This window comes from Haliotis cracherodii, unplaced genomic scaffold, assembly GCF_022045235.1.
Source record: "Haliotis cracherodii isolate W230 unplaced genomic scaffold, xgHalCrac1.p SCAF_12, whole genome shotgun sequence".
In the NCBI taxonomy this organism is placed as follows: domain Eukaryota; kingdom Metazoa; phylum Mollusca; class Gastropoda; order Lepetellida; family Haliotidae; genus Haliotis; species Haliotis cracherodii.
Window position 1 is genome coordinate 11,683,281 of NW_027266267.1, and position 22,948 is coordinate 11,706,228.

The 22,948-nt window shown below is 39.4% G+C and overlaps 2 protein-coding genes across 2 annotated transcripts in view; both read right to left on the bottom strand.

Moving 5' to 3' along the window:
• Positions 1 to 216: 216 nt before the first annotated feature.
• Positions 217 to 22,331, bottom strand: LOC139458176 (hemicentin-1-like). Its single transcript, XM_071239508.1, has 18 exons — positions 22,259 to 22,331; positions 21,715 to 21,972; positions 20,986 to 21,270; positions 20,129 to 20,386; positions 19,573 to 19,857; positions 19,047 to 19,304; positions 17,574 to 17,858; positions 16,642 to 16,926; positions 7,362 to 7,619; positions 6,785 to 7,042; positions 5,835 to 6,119; positions 5,159 to 5,443; positions 4,551 to 4,805; positions 3,541 to 3,840; positions 3,064 to 3,192; positions 2,560 to 2,593; positions 1,869 to 1,906; positions 217 to 609 (listed from the first exon to the last, which is right to left on the bottom strand). The coding sequence occupies exons 2-18, from the start codon at positions 21,929 to 21,931 to the stop codon at positions 551 to 553; spliced, it is 3,774 nt and encodes a 1,257-aa protein (XP_071095609.1). The 5' UTR covers positions 21,932 to 21,972; positions 22,259 to 22,331; the 3' UTR covers positions 217 to 550.
• The window catches only part of LOC139457017 (hemicentin-1-like), a 34,183-nt gene continuing 33,464 nt past the window's right edge, over positions 22,230 to 22,948 (bottom strand). The window contains exon 23 of the mRNA XM_071238470.1: positions 22,230 to 22,516. Within this exon, the coding sequence (XP_071094571.1) occupies positions 22,230 to 22,516 (287 nt within the window). The remainder of the gene's footprint in view (positions 22,517 to 22,948) is intronic.

The following is a 22,948-nucleotide window of genomic DNA, read 5'->3' on the forward strand; positions in this document are numbered from 1 at the left end:
ACGTCTTTATTCAACTAACTATCCTCCCATTTAATGTATTGCCTTTCATCCGCCATATTCGTTCTTCATCCTTATAGATTTAACTCCATACACTGCCCGTACACGTATCATGGCACAAGTTACCCCCTTGTACTACAAAATATCATACAGCACCTGCCATCACTTGATATACTCCATACACTGCCCGTACACGAACCATAACACAAGTTACCCCTTATACAACAATATATAATACAGCACCTTCCATCACTTGATATACTCCATACACTGCCCGTACACGTATCATGACACAAGTTACCCCCTTGTACTACAATATATAATACAGCACCTGCCATCACTTTACATACTTTCAGTCAACGATACACATCATCAGCAGTATGAGAGGCCTTAACACATTCTTACAATATCAACAACGTACAGAAAAGACACCAAAGGCAAAGCAGTAAAGTACATGGGATTTAAACTAGTTATTCAGAATAGATAGCAAAGCAGGCATCTGTCTTCAGCTGGTATGGATTGTAAATGACCAGGAAGAATCCAACAATGGACACTAATCCTCACAGCTCTGTGTGGTGACATCGCAGCTCTTGGTGTTCACGTCAACAGAACCTGGAGAAAAGTTAACAGAAGTATTAACACCATCGATATCATTTGTGTTTCAGTGAACATTTATTTTATTAACCAAGTTGGTTAGGTATATGACAACTGCTCCATGTCCAAACGCCCTGCATCGCTGGTGAAATCAACATATGTCACGGCATATATGTATAGAAACATATTTATAAATGTTCCACACTTACATACACGTAGAGAAAACATTAATACTGTTTACTTTTTGGAATTGGGAACAGTGAAGTAGTGACACATTGATAAAGTACTGACACAAACCTATTTTTAATATTCTCCTCCATCCTTTGTCTAACTATCGTTAATCGTATCGTGAATTTGTTTTGTAATTTAATACCAGTGGTAACGAATATATGTACGGCCATTTTTTTGCTGGCTTCCACGTCTTCCGAAAGAAAATAGTTACTAGTAATTGACGCACTTCAATAGACAATGGGTCCCTGAATGTTTAAACACGCCTTGCCATGCACTGAAGACGGAAACCTACGAATAGCGAGTGCAGTGTGAAATTCAGTCACATCAAGACAACTTATTCTACCTTGTAGCGTGATGTCGTCCATCGCATAAAAGAGCTGTTGCCTTAATGTATCTAAAACAGTATGTCATCATGACAGTGAGGTGTACCAAAGTATTAACGTTGCATGGGGCATGGCACATTTATATTTATGTATGGAATCACAGTTTTAATACTGCTTACACAATGTCCACCTGAGAGATCTGTAATGTCAATGTTTCAATACTGAAAATATTCAAGTATTTAGTTGAAAAGAATGGTTTTAGAATATGTAAAATCATATGCAGGCGACAGGTCAGCGTTGGTTCCTGACTTTGACTCTTCAGCCTATTGAAAATAGCTTTCATATTTTGATTCTCGATGTGTTATGCTGACGCGTTTGGTTGAATGAAATAGACGTTCGATATCTCAGAGTTGGAAACTAGGTTTATCTCCTTTCTTCTATGTAATAAGGTTCTCTCTTCGCAAACGCAGGGCCGTTTCAGCCATCATGGAGTTATTGTGGCATAGAGAAGTTGACGCAATTTTACAGACAGGACACACTCATTTAGATACATCCATCCTTCATCCTGCGTCCTACACGTATCAGTAGATTAATTTCATTTAATTCACTGCTGAAAGTACTTATGTAGGTAAAAGAATAGTTGAACATGTAAGAACTATGATTCAATGAAACACTGAAGTGGATGTATATGAACGATTGGGTAAGATTGAAACTTGTACTTACCATGCAGGAATGGACTGGGCCGAGGCATGAACGAATTCCTTGATGTTGGAAATAAATAAAAAGGTTTTACTGGTTATCGAACAAAACTAAGCAAAGCATCAGTGAAATTGAATACTTATACGTATTTGTTTTTTGTTTGTTTTTTCTTGTTTAACGCTGCACTCAGCAATATTCCAGCTATATGAGGGCGGTCTGTAAAAAAATCGAGTCTGGACCAGACAATCCAGTGATTTACATCATTAGCGTCGATCTACGCTATTGGAATACGAAGACATGCATCAACAAAGTCAGCGAGCCTGACCACCCGGTCCCGTTAGTCGCCTCTTACGACAAGCATAGTCGCCTTTTACGGCAAGAATGGATTGCTGAAGACCTATTCTACCCCGGATCTTCACGGGTTACTTATATGTAAGTTTGTATTAAACTATTAGTGATCTAGGGCAGAGGGAGCAACATGTGTGACTTTCTCGTTGACTGTAAGAAGATGCCCAAAGTTGTCTTAACAAGTGGTTGGTTTTGTACACAGGTAGATTTGTTTGCTTGTTTCTTGTTTAACCTCACACTCACCGATGATCCAGCCATATAACGGTAAATGTGCCTGTCTCATCTTGAGCCTTGATCTAAGCAATTGGGAAACAATGACATGCATTGACCCAGATTTCCAGAAGGACAACTGCTACGTTATACTTACATAGGTAGGTTTGTAGGTTCCTCACCACCTACAACTTGACATAATAATAAAATATTGTCTTAATTACAATAGGAAAGGACCTTCGACAACAAGCAAATAATATATAAAACAGTATGTAAACCTACGGTAATTTACAACAAGTAATATATAGTAATATATGATGAAATAAGGTCATACATGATAATCTTTATAGCGGGTGGGGGTAGAAGAAGGTAGGTCGGGGTACAGGGTGGGGCGTAGTTTTGGGGCTAGGGTTAGGGGAAAAGTAGTTTCCATGTTGCCATTCCACAGACCAGAAATAAGTCACTATCAGTAGAAGTAAATTACTTAAAATTATTTTTTTTTGTAAATTTATCACAATGACTCCCTCCCTACTTGGATTAACTGAGGCCATGAACATGTATGAAATTTAATTTCTTTATAAATTGACCTAACGACCTCAATTGTTAGACTGAAAATCCGTAACCCCCAAAATATCAGACCTAAACATTCTCAAATACATACCCAAAGTGTGCTGGGTCTGTCTCCGACAAAGAACCACTGAGACGGTGACGAGGGCAACCACAACCAGGATACCGAGTCCAGCTGCAAGGCCGATTGTAATTCCATGTTTGCTCATGACTGATGCTTTGGCTAGAAATAATAGATAATGTTCGCACAAGACCTGGTATAAAACAAGATGCCTGTGGATGCTAGTGAAGGTTGCAGCATTCAAAAAGAATACTGAAAATAAATAAAAGCGTTTCCATGATAATAATAACTCTCAACAAAATGCACAGTCCATTGTACGATTTCGTCTAATTCACAAACATGTGTACATGAATCACTATCAAATAATGAAGTTACCAAGCGTTCGCAAACTAGCAGTCACAAGAAATCATTACTTTTCCAGAAGCAATAAATGCACAACGTTTAACACGATACCATTGTTTGTTTGATAAAATATAGCCTTGATAAGCCATTGTCCTTGGTGTCACTTACATAGTGTGGTTGTTGTATTTAACACTGTTATCTCCCCTTCACCATAGACATTAGTAGCATACAACTGGAAGTGGTACGTCACGGCAGGTGTCAGTCCTTGGATGTGCACACTGACGTGATGACTACTTCCTGGATCGGCTATGTTGTCGTTCCATGTCAACCAATGAGACTCCAATTCCGACTTGTACAGGAGAGTGAACGTCTGGTCAGCCCCACCATCGAAGCTGGAGGTCCACTGTAGAGACACAGATGTATCAGTCACAGAAGCCACCTGGAAGTCTATGGGTACAGAGGGCGGGGCTGAAATAAAGATGACAGATGCATCAGTCACGGGTACAGCAGCCACCTGGAAGTCTGTGGGTACAGAGGACCGGGGCAATACACTGGAGAACAACTTATTGCAGCTTCACTGAAATTCATCATTTGACGACAATATTGATTAGAGCAGCTTTAATATATATTTGGCATTATCTCAAACCTACCATGTTAACATAACGCCAATGATTAATGGTTACCTACGGTGAATAATGTGATAAAAGAATAACATAATCCCCGAAGAGACTGATGAAATGTGGACACAAGAATACCTTCACGATCATTACAACAACAAGCCCATTTCTATTTGGAATATAAAACGGTAGAGATTATCCAGTCTTGATTATCTCCCGAATCTCATTCTATTGGAAGTAAAAGGCAAAATACAGGTGACAGTTATATGAATGGATCACAAAACATGATGATGCCAAGAGTTTGTGAAGAGGGAAAGCATGACCTGCTCTAAAGTCAGCACACGCCGTTCACACAGTAATTGTTGCATACAAAAGTACGTGTGTGTTTGTTGCCTAACGCCGCCGAGCCGTATTCATGCCATACAAAGGCAGCCTGTAAACATTCTAGTCTGGACCAGACTACTCAGTAATGTCCCAGACAGTCCAGAAAATGACACACTAGCACGTTTTCGGATTAAAGCATATGTTTATCAACCATATTGTCTTATGAAAGTAACGTACAGTATACAGTGAGTCTGATGTTCTTTTCCTGGGATTCACCAACGCCGTTTTGTGCCTGACAGGTGTAGTCCCCCTGGTCTGTTCTGGACACATTGTTGAGACTCATCTGGCCTGCCAAGGGGATGTTGTCTTTCCTCCATGTTATAGCGCAGCTTGGGTTACACTCGGCAGTGCAGGTGGCAGTGAAAACACCAGTTCCCTCAACCATACTCAGTGATCCTGACGGTGTAATAGTTACACTATCCCTGGGACCATCTTAAACGAAGAATGAAAACATTTTAGTACAAGAATCAACAAAAATGGGCGATGCATTGAACGGTTTAAAAGAAGATTCAGAAAATCTTCTTATAAGAATAGGTCCCGAGCAGCCCAGATGTTTTTGTCGCAAGAAGCGAGTGAACAGACAGGGTGGTCAGGCTTGGTGACATGGTTGATTCTATGTCATTGTACCCTGACATCGTTGCAGATTGTCGGCGATGCCAATCACTTGATTGTCTGGTCCAGACTGGATAATCACAGGGAGCAATGATATCAGTTGGAGTATTGAATATTGTGGCATTACGAAATGAATAAATATTAATTGCAAATATATCTTCTTCCAAACTCACACTGCACATCCACACTAACAGGTTCGCTTGCTGTCCCCAGGTGTAGCCTGCCTCCACTTGGTCTGAGCATGTTGCTGGCTGTACAGGTGTACAGTCCACTCTGGTTCCTACTCATGCTCTCTAGTACAAGCTTTGGCTCTGCACTGACAGTGTAACCATTGTGTGTCCAAGTGTAGTTTGTGCCTCCTGGGTTTCCCGGGGTAGTTACATTGCTGCAGTCCACACTGAATGAAGAGAACTCAGTGACGTTCATCAATGATGGTAACCCAGAGATAGTTGGTGGGTCTGGAAATAAAAACATGTTTTACAATTGAGCCACGCAATTTGAAATACATTCATGTAAAATGTATACATAAGTTACGAAATCGACACTATTTATACACGCTGTCTTCACTGAACATGTGATGTCATACTGAACACAATAAGGCAGATTTTAAACAGTGGAAACAAAGACCAAATGCATCATACTGGTATGACATCACAACTTTATGTTCATTATTTCAGAGAGTTTGAACGCTCATCCATATTGCATATTTGTCGATATATGTGCTTTGTCCCATATTGTATCAGGATAACATTGATGTTTATTTTTCGGTAAACTGGTGATGAATGATTAACAGATTCTCTATTTAACACCTCTACAATACATATGCCATACATAAACACCAAGTCTCACACTGTATGTCCAGTAAAACCTGTCCTGTAGCTGAGCCTAACTGTTGAGGTCCTTCACTTGGTGTGAGAGTGTTATAAGCTGTACAGGTGTACTGCCCTCCCTGATTCCTGCTGGTGTTGTGTATTTCCAACACAGAGCTGGTGCTGATGACAGAACTGTTCAATGTCCACGTGTAGTTTGTTGTTGGAGGGTGTCCTTGGACGATGTAGCTGCTACAGTCTACCCACACTCTGGATGTCTCTATCACTCCGTAAGACGATGGGAAGTCAGACAAAGAAGGAGCATCTGTTAAAATAACGAATTGTCTGTTCTGAAAGGCTACAATGATGACAAACAATGTTAACTCTTTGTGTACGTTACTTCTTTAACAAGGAATTCTCACATTTTGAAATTCAGAAGAATGGATATTGTACTTTTTTTACCAGATGAACACATGCACTTCTGTTTAGATATATACTATCTTATTTCGATTTACTTGGCAGCCACTTTGTACTGGGTATTTATACACAAAGGGAGTATTTGATTATTTTCATGTATGTCTTCTTGGAATTTAGAAAGTAATATTACTAATGTCATTTTATTGTATTCCTTTGTGAATATCCGGGTAAGAATTGGACTTCAGCAACCCATGCTTGCATACCAACCGTAAAGATCTGGGTTAGAATTGGTCTTCAGCAACCAATGCTTGTCGTAAGAGATCACAAACGGGATTTTGTAGTCATACTTTGTTGATGCATGTCATTGTGCACCAATTCGCTTGTCGATGCTCATGACGTCAATCACCAGACTGTCTGGTCCACCTTCGATTATGTACAGGCCACCCTCATAAAGCCAGAACGTTGCCGAGTGTGGTGTTAAACAACAAACAAACAAACGAATCCTATGAGCATGACTATGTCATTACCTGAGGGTTGCTGTGTTATTGTATCGTGATAGGTATCTCAACTCACATTGTACAATGACATTGACTGTGGCTGAATCTGAACCAACTTCGTTGTTAACTGTGCATGTGTATAGGCCTGCTGCAGATCTGTTGATGCCACGGTCTTGAAGAACAGCCACGGCATTGAACACAGATCCCTCATAGCTCCATGTGTAGTTGCCTCTACTAGGCTTGCCGGGTGAAGTATAGTTACTACAGTTGATCCAGAGATCACTGTCTTCAACTACTTGGTAGGAAGACGGGAAGCCAGATAGAGATGGTGCATCTGTTGACATGAGATTGTATTTGATTACACAATATATGACACATGATACATTATTTGATGGCGTGTGTAATAAAATCATCAGAGTGTGAGCTTTGATTCAGCTAGATCTTTCAGAACTCCACGTTCAGCTCGTGGTGGGGTATATGGGATTTATTCCCCGCTGAGAAATTTATTTCCCTCAAAGGCGGGATACATAGTATGTTATTAACATAACGTGGACCAATCAGATCACACCATTCTGACATGGAGGTATGATAATGTATGTTATGGGGTGGCATGTTTCATGAAGGTGTGAGCTTTGAGTCAGTTAAACACTCACATTTTACATCAACACTGACGGAAGCTGACTCCGACCCAACAACATTGCTGACAGTGCAGGTGTACTGTCCAGCCTTGGTCCTGTTCATGCTGTCTACTTGAAGAACTTCCTCATTACTGAACTCTGATTGTCCATAGATCCACGTGTAGTTGGTTGTTGCCGGGTTGCCGGGTGATGTGTACTTGCTACAGTTGATCCACAGTTGTGATTCTTCCACCACCCAGTGAGTAGACGGGAGTCCGGATATCGAAGGGGCAACTGTAAAGGGGATCGGGCTATTGTTTAATGGATTCCGTCCATGTATGATTCATTCAAATTGTACAGAACAATGACTGACTCATTGATTTAAGATGTTGGTGAGTAGTTGTAGTGTGTGTTATAAGCTGAGAAAATATGAAGCTGTGGTGTCCAAGCATAAATTTCACAGCAAATAAAATGCAGTTTCCGGAATCCGGATACCTGCCGGATACCACCGGACACTTACCCAAAACGCGTCCGGGTATCCGGTGGCAGATACCTTGCCGGATACCAGATCCGTTGTATCCGGCATGGACACCTCACCGGAAAGTATGCCACCTGGAATCCGGGTATCCGGCACGGATACCTCATCGGATACCTCAATCTGGGTGTCCAAGGATCCGGCATGCATACCAAGGATCCGGCACCGGATACCTCATTTTGAGTTTCCAAAAACATGTCACAATTTGGGGGTGCATTTTGTTCAATTAAGTGTGAAACACCTAAATATATATTGGAAACTAACCAAGAAAATTGAACATTGCTGGAGGTATCCGGAAGGTATCCGGCAGGTATCCGGATGCAATTTTTCGAGATGTCTTATTTCTGGTAAATAATATTAGCCTGGGCATATCAGATGGCTGTAGTAATATTCTGTGTCATTTTAGTTGTAAATATCCCCTTAAAGTTGAGATCTATGGGGATGTACTTTTGGAGAAGACACTTTTTTCAATTTCATCTATAATTCTTTTTAATGAACAAACATCAGTTCTAATACATGTATGATGAAATCCTTAAATTTGATGTTCAGACTTCCAGATTGTTCTAAGTGAAAGTATAAACTAATCGACTGTGTGCTCACTTGGGCCTTTGGTCCTAGTGAGATGATAATATGATTATTTGTAAAGGTACAAGTACTTGTTACGAGCACACCAGCTTCATTTAAGTTTGAAACACAATATGCCTCACTCTAAGTTGACATGTACCAGATTTCATCACACTACAGAGAGCTGTTCCTCAGTTACTGTGAAATTTTTTACTGAAAGACATTTAAAGCTAATTTGACCTTCAATATCAGTTGCGACTATTTCAAAAACAATTGTAAATTGGTTCATTCAGTGTAATATTGACAAACATGTGACAATGATATACAACTATATGTATAACAGTTATTTAGACTTCTGCAGAAAAAGGCACATTGGAGAACAAGAGTCATCAGAAAGATGACATATCCCCCCGGCAGCTGTCTGTAGAGTCTATGTCCAACTTCAACCCATAAAAAGTTAAAAAAATAAAAATTAGAAAAATCCAAAAATATCAAAAGGCACCACTTCAGTATATGCCTGATAGCTTTGCGAAGTTTCAATCAAATACACTGAATGGTTTTCGAATTCTGCCCCGGAAACGAACCCCATTCCCAATTGAGTCTATGTCCAACTTCATTCCATAAACATTTTAAAAAATAGAAATTATAAAAATCCCAAAATATCAAAAGGCACCACTTCAGTATGTGCCTGGTAGATTTGCCAAATTTCGATCAAATACACTGAATGGTTTGGGAATCCTGCCCCGGAAAAGGAAATGATAACGGACGGACAGACGGACTGCCGGGGGATAAAATGTAAGTGTATGACCTTTTGCCAACTTCTATCCCTGCTCTAAGGAAGAGTTTGGTCATTAACATTTTTTTTGTCTGGCTATGACATTGACCTTTGACATAGCAGATCAATGTGTTATTCCAAAGATGTCCAAGCAATGCATGGTTTCATACGATAACTGTGGCTATCAAACTGAGGCAAAATATTGGAAAGTCCCCATTTACACAGCTGGCTAAAGAAACATAAACAACAAACAAATTATCAATTTCTTTTAATTATTTACATTGAACAGTGTTGACATGATGGTTCCTGATGCGGTATGCAATTTCCTCCTTTTCTTCAATACTCATCATGCTCCTAACAGAACGGGATAACTGTTTGCTTGAAAGCATCAGCAGACCATGCTCACCAGTTCAGAGTAACTTGCCCTCAAACCCCCTTTTCCTTCTATATTGCCATGGAAAAACAGGAACCAGGATGAGGGGAGGCCAGATCGGCTCTATCCCTGTTGCACTGTGTTAGTAGAATGTGTGAACATTCTATTTGGTGTTTGGGTCCACATTTATAGACAAGTAGTCGCAAACATTATTTCTTTCAAGTGATTACAACATGGCCAAAGACAATCATTTCTTCAACGTCCTTGAAGGGTCCCACTCCGACTTGGCATTGGTTGGTCTTCTCACATTAGCCAGACCAGCCCTTGCAAGTGTGTCCCAGTGTCAATTGGGATATAACTTCTCGGTAGGCCCCCATTGAAATAACAGGACTCTCCTCATCGCTGTCTACCAATCACTTCGGATATCTGGAAGGGTCCTTCCAGACTGTCAACCTGTCATCCGGGTATCTCAAGCTGGACTTCAGTTTCTGCAAAATTATGTATAAAGATTGTAGCAATAGAAAAGAATTGTTGCAACATGTACTTACAGATAAAAGGCAGCAAATTCACTTAATTTATCATCTTTGAGTTGTGTTATATACCAAACATTTGAGATATATATTGTTCCATGCTGATGAGTTGAAACAATCATTAACTGACATCTCTTAAAAATGTTCCTAGCAACGTATGCTTGCCATACAAGCCAAAGTAATAGATGAGGTAGCAAGTGGGCTCATTGATCGCTCGTAATCGTATCCAATAACATGGGATGTTGTCCATAACAGTCATCATCGGTGCGTCTGGATCGAGCTCATAACATTAATCACTGGTTTGTCTAGTTGAGATTTGAGATTTGATTATATATAATCCTTGTCATTTAGCTGAATTATTGCTGGATGTGGTGTTAAATGAGTAATTTGGGTTTAACGCCTCTTTGAACAGTATTCCAGTTATATCATGGCATGTAAGCTTGATTTGGGAAGAAAGCCCGAAGTGATGCAGGTCTTACATGTTTACCATTTTGATGAAACCCACAAGCAAGTGTATGATGCTACCCTCGATTCAAATCCACGACCATCGGTTTCTGTCAAGCCCAGGAGATGCAACTATGCACAGCAAGTTGTGGTGCCTTTGATAATTAGGCCATCCATGCCAACAGGTGATAAAGAACAAGCAAACTGAAGAAATATTTGCAGAATAGCTACATGAACATGATGAACTAAACAGAATAATTTCAAATATTTACCACTCACTGATACTCTTCTCTTGTTCCTCATTGCTTCCCTTTTTCCATTGATGCTGTGCAGATGACTGACTCATTCATTCATCCAGACATTCTGCAAACATATGTAGCATTCACATTACAGAAATATCCAAACTGTACATGTTGTACATTGAATTCAATTGAAAAGGCCCCAGTTGAGTTTCCAACTTAGAACTGTGCTTATCAAAATATTTCATCCCAAACATTCAGAGATAAAACATAACCCCATATTTAACAACTGTCAAACAATTATTTGACAACAAAGCCAGGGTCATTCAACAAAGACTTTACATAGGGAATCACTTGTTGCAAAAAAAGATCCTCGTCAAGGTCAGTCATTCCATGAAATATTGAATTATTAAGTTATGAAGCTTATACAAAACAAGGACATAACAGTGTAATTATAAAAATATGTTAAGCGTAAAAAAAAAGAAGTCTTTGGTGGCCATTATTGTAAATTATAGTACGTATTAGCATCCCACGAAAGTTTAGAGTTCATAATCGTTCCTAGATCTTTGTACTTTTCTTCATTATCTATAAAAAGCGGATCTAATTTGGATCATCTTGTTTTGACCACAAATCCAATACGCCCCTTATGCAAATCCTTGTCGTCGTAACAAACAGTTGACCATAATACTAAAAAAAAGGACCCTTGGCGTTTACGGTAAAGTATGCAGAGCAGGAAAATATCTAAATCAATCCGTTCCATAAGATCTCTGCACAGAAATCATTAGGTCACGAAGCCCTGCTACGTACCCGGCATCCGCATTTGCTGCCAATCGCCTTTCCAAATACTTTTGACTTTCGCGTTGTGGATGGCTCAGAGGAACTTCGGCCGGCATTTCCGTGGTGGAGGTGAATGAGAACAATGTATCGATACACGAGGTAAGCTTATCGTAATCAAGCATCACAGTGTATATCGATACACGAGGTTTGTTTACATCCATGTTCTAAAATGGCGCCCTGGACCGCAGGGGAATATGGGTAAAATTGCTTGTTCCGGGTTAACACTAAGCTGGGCCCCCGTCTCTAATATCACAATATTGTTTGGCGCAAGTTGACGACGCGCCAGGTTAATACGACATAAGCTGGTTCCCGGCTCTCTATGCGCGTCGTGAACTTGCGCCAAGTTATATCAGAGACGAGGCCCAGCTTATACACTGAACACGATCGGTCATTTCGTCAAAATTGGCCAAATATTGAGATTGCAGCTGAGGTCATGCTGGCAGCTGAAGTGACACATTAAGTTAAGGAATATGTTGATATTACAATGATCACGTATTAAAGTAATTTACCACATGTAAGCCTGTCACATGTGACACATTAACTTTTATAGCCAACATGTAAGTAAATGTATAATTATATTTTGATATAACAAGTAGCCTGTCTATCATATGTTAGTATTTGCTTATGTATATAATGTAGAAATATGTTTACTTTAACTGGATAATTTGTATGCTAATGTTACTCACTGTCTTATTTCATATATTCCCTTTACTCTGTGAGATGATTAATAGCCTCAACATATTTTTCCAGATGTGAAGAATCAAGAACAGCTTTAATGACAAGGAAGTTTTGCATCAGAGATCATTGTGAAGTGGAAGATAATACATTTTAAGGGTATGAACATTTTCACTTGAACTAGTTGAACAATTACCATGATGACAACTTTATCATGGGGGATTTTTTGGTGGTGGGGTAGCTTAGTGGTTTAAGCGTTCACTCTTCGTGCTGAAGACCCATGCAGGTTTGATTCCTGCCACATAGCTACAATATTGCTGAGTGTGGCGTTAAACATCTAACAAAGCTAACAAAGCTAAATGGAAATGCTAAAACATCTCCCAATATTAACCATGCTATTACAGAATCTGTTCACTTGTTTTTGTATGTAAAATATTTTTGAACGATTACATCCATCTAATGATTGTTTGTATGTGTGATATGCAAGTAGAGGTATATATGTACAAGCATGTGCATACGCATATAAAAAATATGCATGTTTGGCTAGGTACCAGTATACGAATGAGTTGTTTTGTGCGACTTGTATATTAGCATCATCATAGTTTCAACAGACAGTTTATGTATATCAAATGTTAAATGTCTTTGTAGGGAGAATTGCATATCAGAACTGTCATTATTTTATTACTTAAGAGTAGAACTTTTTAAGTATCTGGCATGATACATTTCCTTGGTCCACAGAATCATCTTACCAGTAAACTGACTTGATAAGTAGCATAGCAGTCTGTGTGGTTGGAAACTAACTAGCCGTCACTACTCAATTAAGTAATTAACAGATAATTGCAAGTGATAAAACCCACCTGACACTAATTGCCCTGTTAATCCCTAATCCACCATGAGTTGACATTGAGTTCATCTTGCTAATGAGCTGTTGTGAGCGTAACGAGATGATAAACATCAAAGGTGGGGCAGGCTTTGATCAAGTGTTCTGTAGAAGAGATTATGTCACTTGTTTAATGTTTATTTAGGATTAGCTACATCCCTTGATGCTACCAAGACCATACTTGAGATTATCAGACAGTTTGTCTGGATACAACCTGATGTCTCAGCTGTACTTATTGGATTCTGTCTTTTTGCAAACTATGTGTGTGACAAGGACTTTGACCACTCTGTGCAGATGCATAACAATGCATAATGAACTTGGGGTATGATTCAATTATGTCACACAAGTCAAAGATGGGTTCCACTGTATTTAGAAACAGATGATAGATGCAATACTGTGTAACTTTATAACAATCAAATGAGTATTCAAATAGGAATACACATATATTTACAATTACCCTTGAAAAGTTCCAAAACCAAATAGAACTACTTATATTATGATTACACTTGACCGATATATTTGGCAGTTTTTCCCGTTATTGTTAATCTTAATTAACGATAGGATAAATGATAAAAATATGATAATGATTTTACTCATGACTATTCATGGGCCGATACAGCTTTTTTTAAAAGTGGGGGTGCACAATTAAGATCTATTTATTGTCTTTGGTGGTAATTTATACAGAAATAAAGATTGTTTTCGAAATAAAAAGGAGGGTGCGCACCCAGCACCACCACCCCCCCCCCCCCCCCCCCCCCCCCCCCCCCTCATCCACCTCTATTCCCCACATGGGTACTGTGTGAAAAGCCCATTTCTGGTGTCCCCGCAGATATATTGCTGGAATATTGCTAAAAGCTGTGTGGAACTATTAACTTGCTCACTCATTATATTGTATTTTGATATCACTTACATGACTTGTGTGACTGAAAGTTTTGATAGTTATGAATACCGTATTCGACGTAATAAGCGTCCAGGGCGCTCTCAAAATTTCGTGGTTTATGCTGGCAGCCTGAAATGTTTATGCATGACAAATATATTTTTCCAGAATGAAATTCCCCATAATTAAGGGCGCATATCACACACGAGTGTGTATTATACGCAAATAAATAAGTCTTGTATACATTGATCAATTGGAAAGGTGCTAATTGGGATTGTTCACTAGCCAATATATTAGCAAATATTCCTGTGGGCGCTTATTAGAGCGAGGCGCTTATTACGTCAATTATGGTAGTTCTGTTTTTATGTATAAGAACCTATTTTATGCAATTTGCATTGCCTTGTTTACCCTTCCTTATGTTTTGATGTAATGCAAACATTTGAGAAAAATTCAGGTGAGCCTGCCTTATGGCACTACAGTAATTGTTTTCAGAAGATCAATTACAATTTTGTGTTTTCTGTAAAATTTACTGTTTGCTATGGCTTTTTTACATTGGTTAACATGGTTTGGTTAACAGTTGCTTGATAAATTGTCATTACCTTACTCATTGAGAAACCAACTTTTTACCCTTTGTCAATATATGTGTGTTTCTTATATTTTTAATAACAAGCTTTTAAAGATGTTATAAATTGTTTCAGGCACCTGGATTTCACAATGACACCAGATCAGACAAGTCATACAAAGGACTCTCCGGATGATGAATAATCCTCCCCAGAACAACTAACAGGTTCACCTCAGAAAGTGATGAGTCTGAATAAATAATGCCACATCAGTGTGATTCTGTAGGTTGTTTTATTACGACATTAATCAAGTCTAAAGGAATTAATACCACAGCAGTGAGACTATGTTTATGTGGTGTACACTGACGCTGACTATACAAATCTGAACGACTTTTGTGGTTTACTGCACAAACATAATTGACTTTAGATATTCTTCTACCTTGAAATTCTTCTGAGATTTGACTAATTTGTTTATTTAGAAAATGGCATTGAAGCATCTGTTTCAGATTTTGAATGTTCTTGCACCTCTGTTTACTGAACCAATGAAATGTCATAAAATCAATAAATATGATTTTTTATCTGAACATTTTTTTTGTTTTGCTTCTTTAAAGAAATATGATATTGATCATTCATAACAAAGGTGCTAACATATATCAAATATACTAATGCCCTGAATGTTTTCCTACAATTAATACAGCTCACTGAACGAAGTTTTTAGTTCCATGTCAGTAGAAAAAATACATTGATATTTTTATGTACCAGTACTTTATTAGGTGCTTTCTGTGGATGACATTAGTCTTATGCACCCATTTGGGTTAATGATATTCTGTTTCAAACTTCAACGAAACTCGTCTGTCAAGATGTAACAAGTACTGATACAGTTCCAAAATAATCTTTTAATCTCACCAGGAACAAAGACCCAAGTGAGCACATAGCCAATGACTCTCATTTTTTTGTCAGAGTGAGTATGGTGTTATGCCACTTTACAAAATTCCAACAATTTCATGATGGGTGACACCAAGCAATGTACCAATGTGGTGAATCGAACGCTTCAACCACTAGGCTTGAACAAATTGGGAATATGAAGATGAAATGTAAGGATACTTTATACCAGGACTGAATACTTTTCATTTAATACGCTGAACATCTAAAATGAAATATATATGAACTTGAAAAATGTTTTCACCAAAAGTACATGCCCATAGATCTCAACTTTAAGGGGATATTTACAACTAAAATAACACAGAATATTACTACAGCCATCTGCTATGCCCAAGCTAACATTATTTACTAGGAGTAAGACAACTCGAAAAATTGCATCCGGATACCTGCCGGATTCCTGCCGGATACCTTCAGCAATGTTCAATTTTCATGGTTAGTTTCCAATATATTTTTAGGTGTTTCACACTTAATTGAACAAAATGCACCCCCCAAATTGTGACATGTTTTTGGAAACTCAAAATGAGGTATCCGGAGCCGGATCCCTGGACACCCAGATTGAGGTATCCGGTGAGGTATCCGGTGTCGGATACCCGGATTCCAGGTGGCATACTTTCCGGTGAGGTGTCCATGCCGGATACCACGGATCAGGTATCCGGCGAGGTATCTGCCACCGGATACCCGGACGCGTTTTGGGTAAGTGTCCGGTGGTATCCGGCAGTTATCCGGATACCGGAAACTGCATTTTTTTTGCTGTGAAATATAATCGTCAGGCATGGTATATTACAAAAACACAAATTTGTTAGTTGATTATTGTATGTGTATTTGTGTTTTTAGTATATAATAATGTTGTGGTTATATAATAAATTCAATACCTTTTAAAGAAATAATGTCACTAAAAGATAGCAAATATGTATAGACAACTATGGTAACAATAAAAGGCAATACGACATAACAGCTATAAGATATTATGGCAATAAGATATATTTTCTAAGCTGTGTTACTGCCATAAGATGTTACTGATGTTAGTGCACCCACGTTAGTTTATTTTCCCCACCTTTCAAAGAAATGATGTCACTAATACTCACACTCGACTTCAACATTGATATGTGTGTCGGCTGTACCCTGCCGTTGAGAGTCTCCACTTGGGGTCAGAGTGTTACTAGCTGTGCATACATATTCCCCCTTCTGACTCCTGCTGATATTGTACACAGTCAACACAGCCTCCTTACTGACGCTAGAACCTTTATATGTCCATGTGTAGCTTGTCACTGATGGGTTGCCTGGCGTAGTGACACTGTGACAGTCAATCCTTAATGTGGACATCTCTGTGACTCTCCTCGTTGACGGTAATCGGGTAAGTGTTGGTGGGTCTGACAAAACATACAACATATGTAATGTGTGTGTGTTTATAGCTTTATATAGGATTCCGTCTCTGTGCATGTGTGTATGGATCACTATCAAAGAGTGATGATATCAGATGTTCACGTGAAGTTGGGCATATCACAACAAACACACATTTGATTCAAGTCAAGATGAGGAATAGCACTGTACGTAATGTTTGGCACTGATACCTAAAAACTGAAAGTTGTACTCCACATACCGACCCCAAGGCCACAGGGCCACAATTGGTGTCCGCGGATATGCCTATTTCTCGTCTAAGTATCCTCGCACCAAATTTCACATATATATATAATGTATTCTCAGTATATTTCAGATGACATTTGCTTGCATTTGTTATACATTGTCCTGAAACGTTGTAGATATATCTATGTATATAAATAGCTTTAAGATTACCACGTTCAGTAACAAATGTCATAACATGTGTAGAATGAATAATGTCAACCTGTTCTGATATGTACATATAAGGTGTGTTCTGCTCATTATCAAAATTCACTTTCCTGCACGTTCTGTCTATTATCAAAATAACAAAGAGTGAATTTATAGCAGTAAAAGGAAAGAAAACATGGACTTATAAGTAAGTGTGTCTATTGCTCTGGTACATCACAGAGTAACTCACACTGCACGTCAACGTTAACCCTGGCTGTTGCTTCTCCTTGCTGTTCAGAACCTCCACTTGGTGTCAGGGTATTGTGGGCAGTACAGGTATACTGTCCTGCTTGGCCTCTACTGATGCCGTCTATTCCAAGCAGAGAACTGGCACTGACTTGGGAACCATTGAAGGTCCAAGAATAGCGTGTTACTGCTGGATGTCCATGCGTGGTGTATGCTCCACAGTCAATCCACAATCTTGAAGACTCGATCACCCGGAACATTGGGGGAAAGCCAGATATAGATGGCACATCTTAAACAGAATATTAGCTGTGATAAGACTAACAATGTAGTAACACTATTTCAAGATCAACTTTACATTATAATTTTCTTTACATATATTTTTCTTTTGAAACATGATGGCTTGGAGTCTTAATCAATATACTCGGCCCCCTTGGTACTGCGGCATTCGTTGTACCGCGTCATTTGTGATTTCCTGTAGTTCATGCGGGACACGCCTCTTAGCGGCTGTCTATTAATGCAAATCAGGAACCAGGAAGTGCTCACTTCGTAAACAATTTCAATTTAATAGGAATGTTCCGTCTGCTGTAAGTAGTGAGTTATTTACGCGTTGATACTTACATATTTTAAAAATTGCGTTAACCCAATCTTTCAATGGCCAACGATATAACCCGCAGTGACCCAAGTAAACTTTCTCTATCGACCTGAACTAGATCATCTGCATATTCATGGCGACTAATAAGGTAACGAAAGTTACGAAGTCCGCACATTTTTCCCCCGCTCTGTGGCCAGAATCTTTTAGGATATCATAAGGGTGATAATGCCATACTTAGAAATACATGTGCGTTCTTCACCAGTAGCCAATGATAAATACGTGTTTGTCATACAAGGAGTGCCGTATATATATATTCATTGTTTACTTTCATCATTTTTCTATTTTTCCGACAAATTATTATCATCCATTTTTTTAATCATAAATCTTAAAATATAATTTCTGATATAATGTTGTTAAAAATATTGTTTTCTTACTTTTATACTTCAATATGCATTGAAAACCTATAACTGATAACACATTCAGAATTGTACGTGTGCTGTCTTTGCACTTGTCTGGACTAATCACTGAAGTCTGGCATTATCATACTTAGTTCTTGGTTGATGTAGGTCCCGTTGTTCTCCATACACAACTTTTCCATGCACCACGATCCGAAGGAGTTCTCTCCCTTGTCAAACTGAGCGCGAGGCTCTGCTTTTACTCGGCGCGATTAATGTAAATAATGAACTTTTATCAGTAACATATGCACAGTTAGATACGAACACGAATAAACATAAGGTTTAGTGGATGCATTTTGTTCTGTTAAGCGTACATAACAAGAACCGCGATACCCCAAGGTTGCAGGTTACATCGTAAGAGTTTGGTCCAAAACAAATTAACATTAATTTCAAGATCATATAGTGTTCCTGGTGTCAATAAACCACTCACATTGTACGTCGACACTGACGGAAGCAGACTCCGACCCAACAAGGTTGCTGACAGTGCAAGTGTACTGTCCTCCTTCAGTTCTGTTAATGTTGTCTATCTGAAGTACTTCCTCAGTACTGAACACTGATTGTCCATAGATCCATGTGTAGTTAGTTGTTGCCGGGTTGCCTGGTGAAATGTAGTTACTGCAGTTGATCCACAGTTGGGATTCTTCTACCACCCAAAGAGTAGACGGGAGACCAGATATTGAAGGGGCATCTGTTCATTGGAAATATTCGATTAGAAATAATTACTTCATTACCTAAATCTAAGCGTATATCTATTATTCACTTCAAACCTTTGCTCAGTTACAGAAAGCTTGGAAAACACTTCTTCTCAATCTGCACTTCCATTATGTGTGTGAGTGAGTGAGTGAGTGAGTGAGCTTGGTCTAACGCCGCGTTTAACATTATTCCAGTTATATCACCGTCTGTGAGGTCAAAATGTATTTGACACACATCTGCAGCATTATTAAAAAAAGACTTACACTGAACATCCACATTGATTTGTGCTGTTGCTATGCCTTGTCGTGGAGTCCCTACGTATGGTGTCAAAGTGTTGCTGGCAATGCAGGTGTACTGTCCTCCCTGATCAGGGCTGATGTTCCTTCTGGCAAGAACCGCCCCTGTACTGACAGTAGAACCGCCATAGGTCCACATGTAGCTTGTACTGGGAGGATTCCCTGCTGTGGTGTAATTGCTACAGTCTATCCTGAGACTAGATGACTCAGTTACTCGGTACGTCGAAGGAAACCCAGACGTCAGTGGAGCGTCTGTGGAGACAAAGCCACGCAGTAAGCTTAGACATGTCCATACATACATAGCTTTACCTGTAGCAGAAACACAAGGACTTACTTACTTACATGTATGTCCATGTACTATCACAGGGCAACGTCATAATGTTCTTAGTCTTTGATTGTAAAGATGGGGTGTTTTGTGTGTATATGCAAAGTTTGCAGAGAGTATAAGCAATAATTTAGTCCAAAACAAATACACCTTGTCACAAGGATCATTTTGAGTGCTTTGGGTCAATAAAACACTCACATTGTACGTCAACGCTGACAGAAGCAGACTCCGACCCAACAAGGTTGCTGACAGTGCAAGTGTACTGTCCTCCTTCAGTTCTGTTAACGTCGTCTATCTGAAGTACTTCCTCGGTACTGAACACTGATTGTCCATAGATCCACGTGTAGTTAGTTGTTGCCGGGTTGCCTGGTGAGGTATAGTTACTGCAGTTGATCCACAGTTGGGATTCTTCTACCACCCAAAGAGTAGACGGGAGACCAGATATTGAAGGGACATCTAATCATTGGAAACATTCAGTTTGAAAATAAAAACCTTCTAACCTCAATCTAAAAGTATATATTTATTTTCAATTTCTGATCGGTGCACAGATGCAAATTTGTTCGAAAACACCTGACTTTGGTCTACCTTTCTAATCTGTCAGGTCTCTGTGGTCTAGTGGATACAGTGTCTTTTGGGAGAGCTGGATATTGGGGGTTTGATGGCATTACTCATTACAAAGCGTTAAGGTGCTTAACGATGAGGGGATAAAACAAGAACTGGAGGAACAAAGTCGATGCGAAATATGTTTGTTTGTATATATGGGATACTTCGAATATGGAGAACTTATGAATGTCTAAATGTGAAATACAAGTATATGCAGCGTTTTGTATAAATGTATACACTGAATATCCACACTGATCTGTGTTGTTGCCATCCCCAGGCGTGGAATCCATCTGTATAAAGTCAAGCTGTCTTCCTTATTCTTTTATGAGTTTGCCTCTCCCAAGAACAGCCCCAGTACTGACAGAACTTAAGTGCTTGAGTTTTGTACGTATTTTCGTGCTTGATGGCTTACTTACTTCAAACACCACATTCGTCCAGAACATGCTACTCACACTGTACAACCACGTCCACCTGCGCTGTGGCCGCCCCCTGTTGTTGAGACCCTCCACTTGGTGAAAGTGTGTTACTGGCAGTACAGGTGTACCGTCCTCCATGGTTCCTACGTATTGCGTCAATTTTCAGTACTGCGGCAGAACTGATAGTGGACCCTTTGAAGACCCAGGAGTAGTCTGTTGTAGCAGGGTTGCCATCAGTTGTATAATTGCTACAGTCTATCCACAATTTGGAGGACTTAATCACTTGGTAGGTTGAGGGAAAGCCAGATAGTGTTGGTGAATCTGTTACAAAAAAGAAATAATTACGCATTATATGATTTATACATTTGCTGAGATAGTAAACAATTAGTGAGTGAGTGAGTATGGTTTTACGCCGCTTTAAGCACTATTCCAGAAATATCACGACGGGGGACACCAGAAATGGGCTTCTCACATTGTGCCAATGTCAGGAATCGAACCCGGGTCTTCGGCGTGAGGAGCAAACGTTTTAATCACAAGGCTACCCGACCGCCCCAGTAAACAATTAAATCAAACCATGACATATAAGAGATATGTGGTGATGGCCTTTAATTTTATTTATTGATTAGCTATATTTGATAATGACATGGTGTTCATTCTTATATGTGTGTTGTAGAACTAAGATTCGTTTTAAATAGAGCATGTAGAAATCAATGTTTCTCTGATTCGTATATCTTTTAGTTATGCCAAGAAAAAAGTACTACCCACACTGAACATCAACTGTGACTGAGGCTGCCTCCTTCCCTACAGCATTGCTGACAGTGCAGGTGTATTGTCCTCTTGCAGTTCTGTTAATGTTGTTTAGTTGAAGTACCGCCTTAGTACTAACGGTAGATGCCCCATAGCTCCATGTGTAGTTAGTTGTTGACGGGTTGCCCGGGGAAGTGTAACGCGTGCAGTTGATCGACAGTGGAGAATTTTCCATCACTTGGTAATCGAGTGGAACACCAGAGAGTACAGGTGGATCTGTAACATGAAACCATACATACATGATACTGATGGTAAAATATAAACGTCATATTCTTGAAGCAGTACATGTGTTATTTTAAATAGTCAGGGATGTATCGCAACACCCATTTCCTTCATTCATTTGGGCGGTCTATATCTGATCAGTTACACTCAAGGGGTTTGTGATAACAACACTGAACATGCACATAAATAGCTCAGAGTGCACTTGGAGTTTATTATGAATATTGAATTCGTTAATCTTTATTACAACTTAATCACAGGAGCAGCACAATGTGATTCATACACTGGACATCCACGTTGACTGGGGCAGAGTCTGATCCCACTGCGTTTCTGACAGTACAGGTGTACGCCCCTCCCTGACTCCTACTGATGCTGCTTCTTGTCAGTACAGCTCCTCTACCCACAGATGACCCTCCATGTGACCAAGTGTAGTTTGTTGCATGTGGGTTGCCCTGTGTTGTATATGAACTACAGTCCAGTCTTAAAGTAGCTGACTCAGTCACTTGGTACATGGATGGGAGGCCAGATATTTCAGGTGAATCTGCAAGCAAGAAGAGTCAACAACTATCATGGGTGTGTTGACAGATCAACAAGTGTTCAAGTATTAAACCATTTTTTTTACATTGCTTTTGTTTATACAGTTTCGATTAGAATATATAACGAGTGATGATTATTTAAAAAATTACTTATGAATAAATGTGCAGACCAAGAGAGCTGTTCATAATGGTGATGATTACACAGAGGAAATTACAAATACAGTTTAAAAGAGTGAACATATCACAATTTCCTCGTCTATGCCTCGAAAAGAAGTAAACGAAATATGCTTACATAGTATGGTCACGTTGACGGAGGCAGAGTCCGATCCTACTGTGTTTCTGACTGTACAGGTGTACGCCCCTCCCTGACTCCTACTGATGCTGCTTCTTGTCAGTACAGCTCCTCTACCGACGGATGACCCTCCATGTGACCAAAT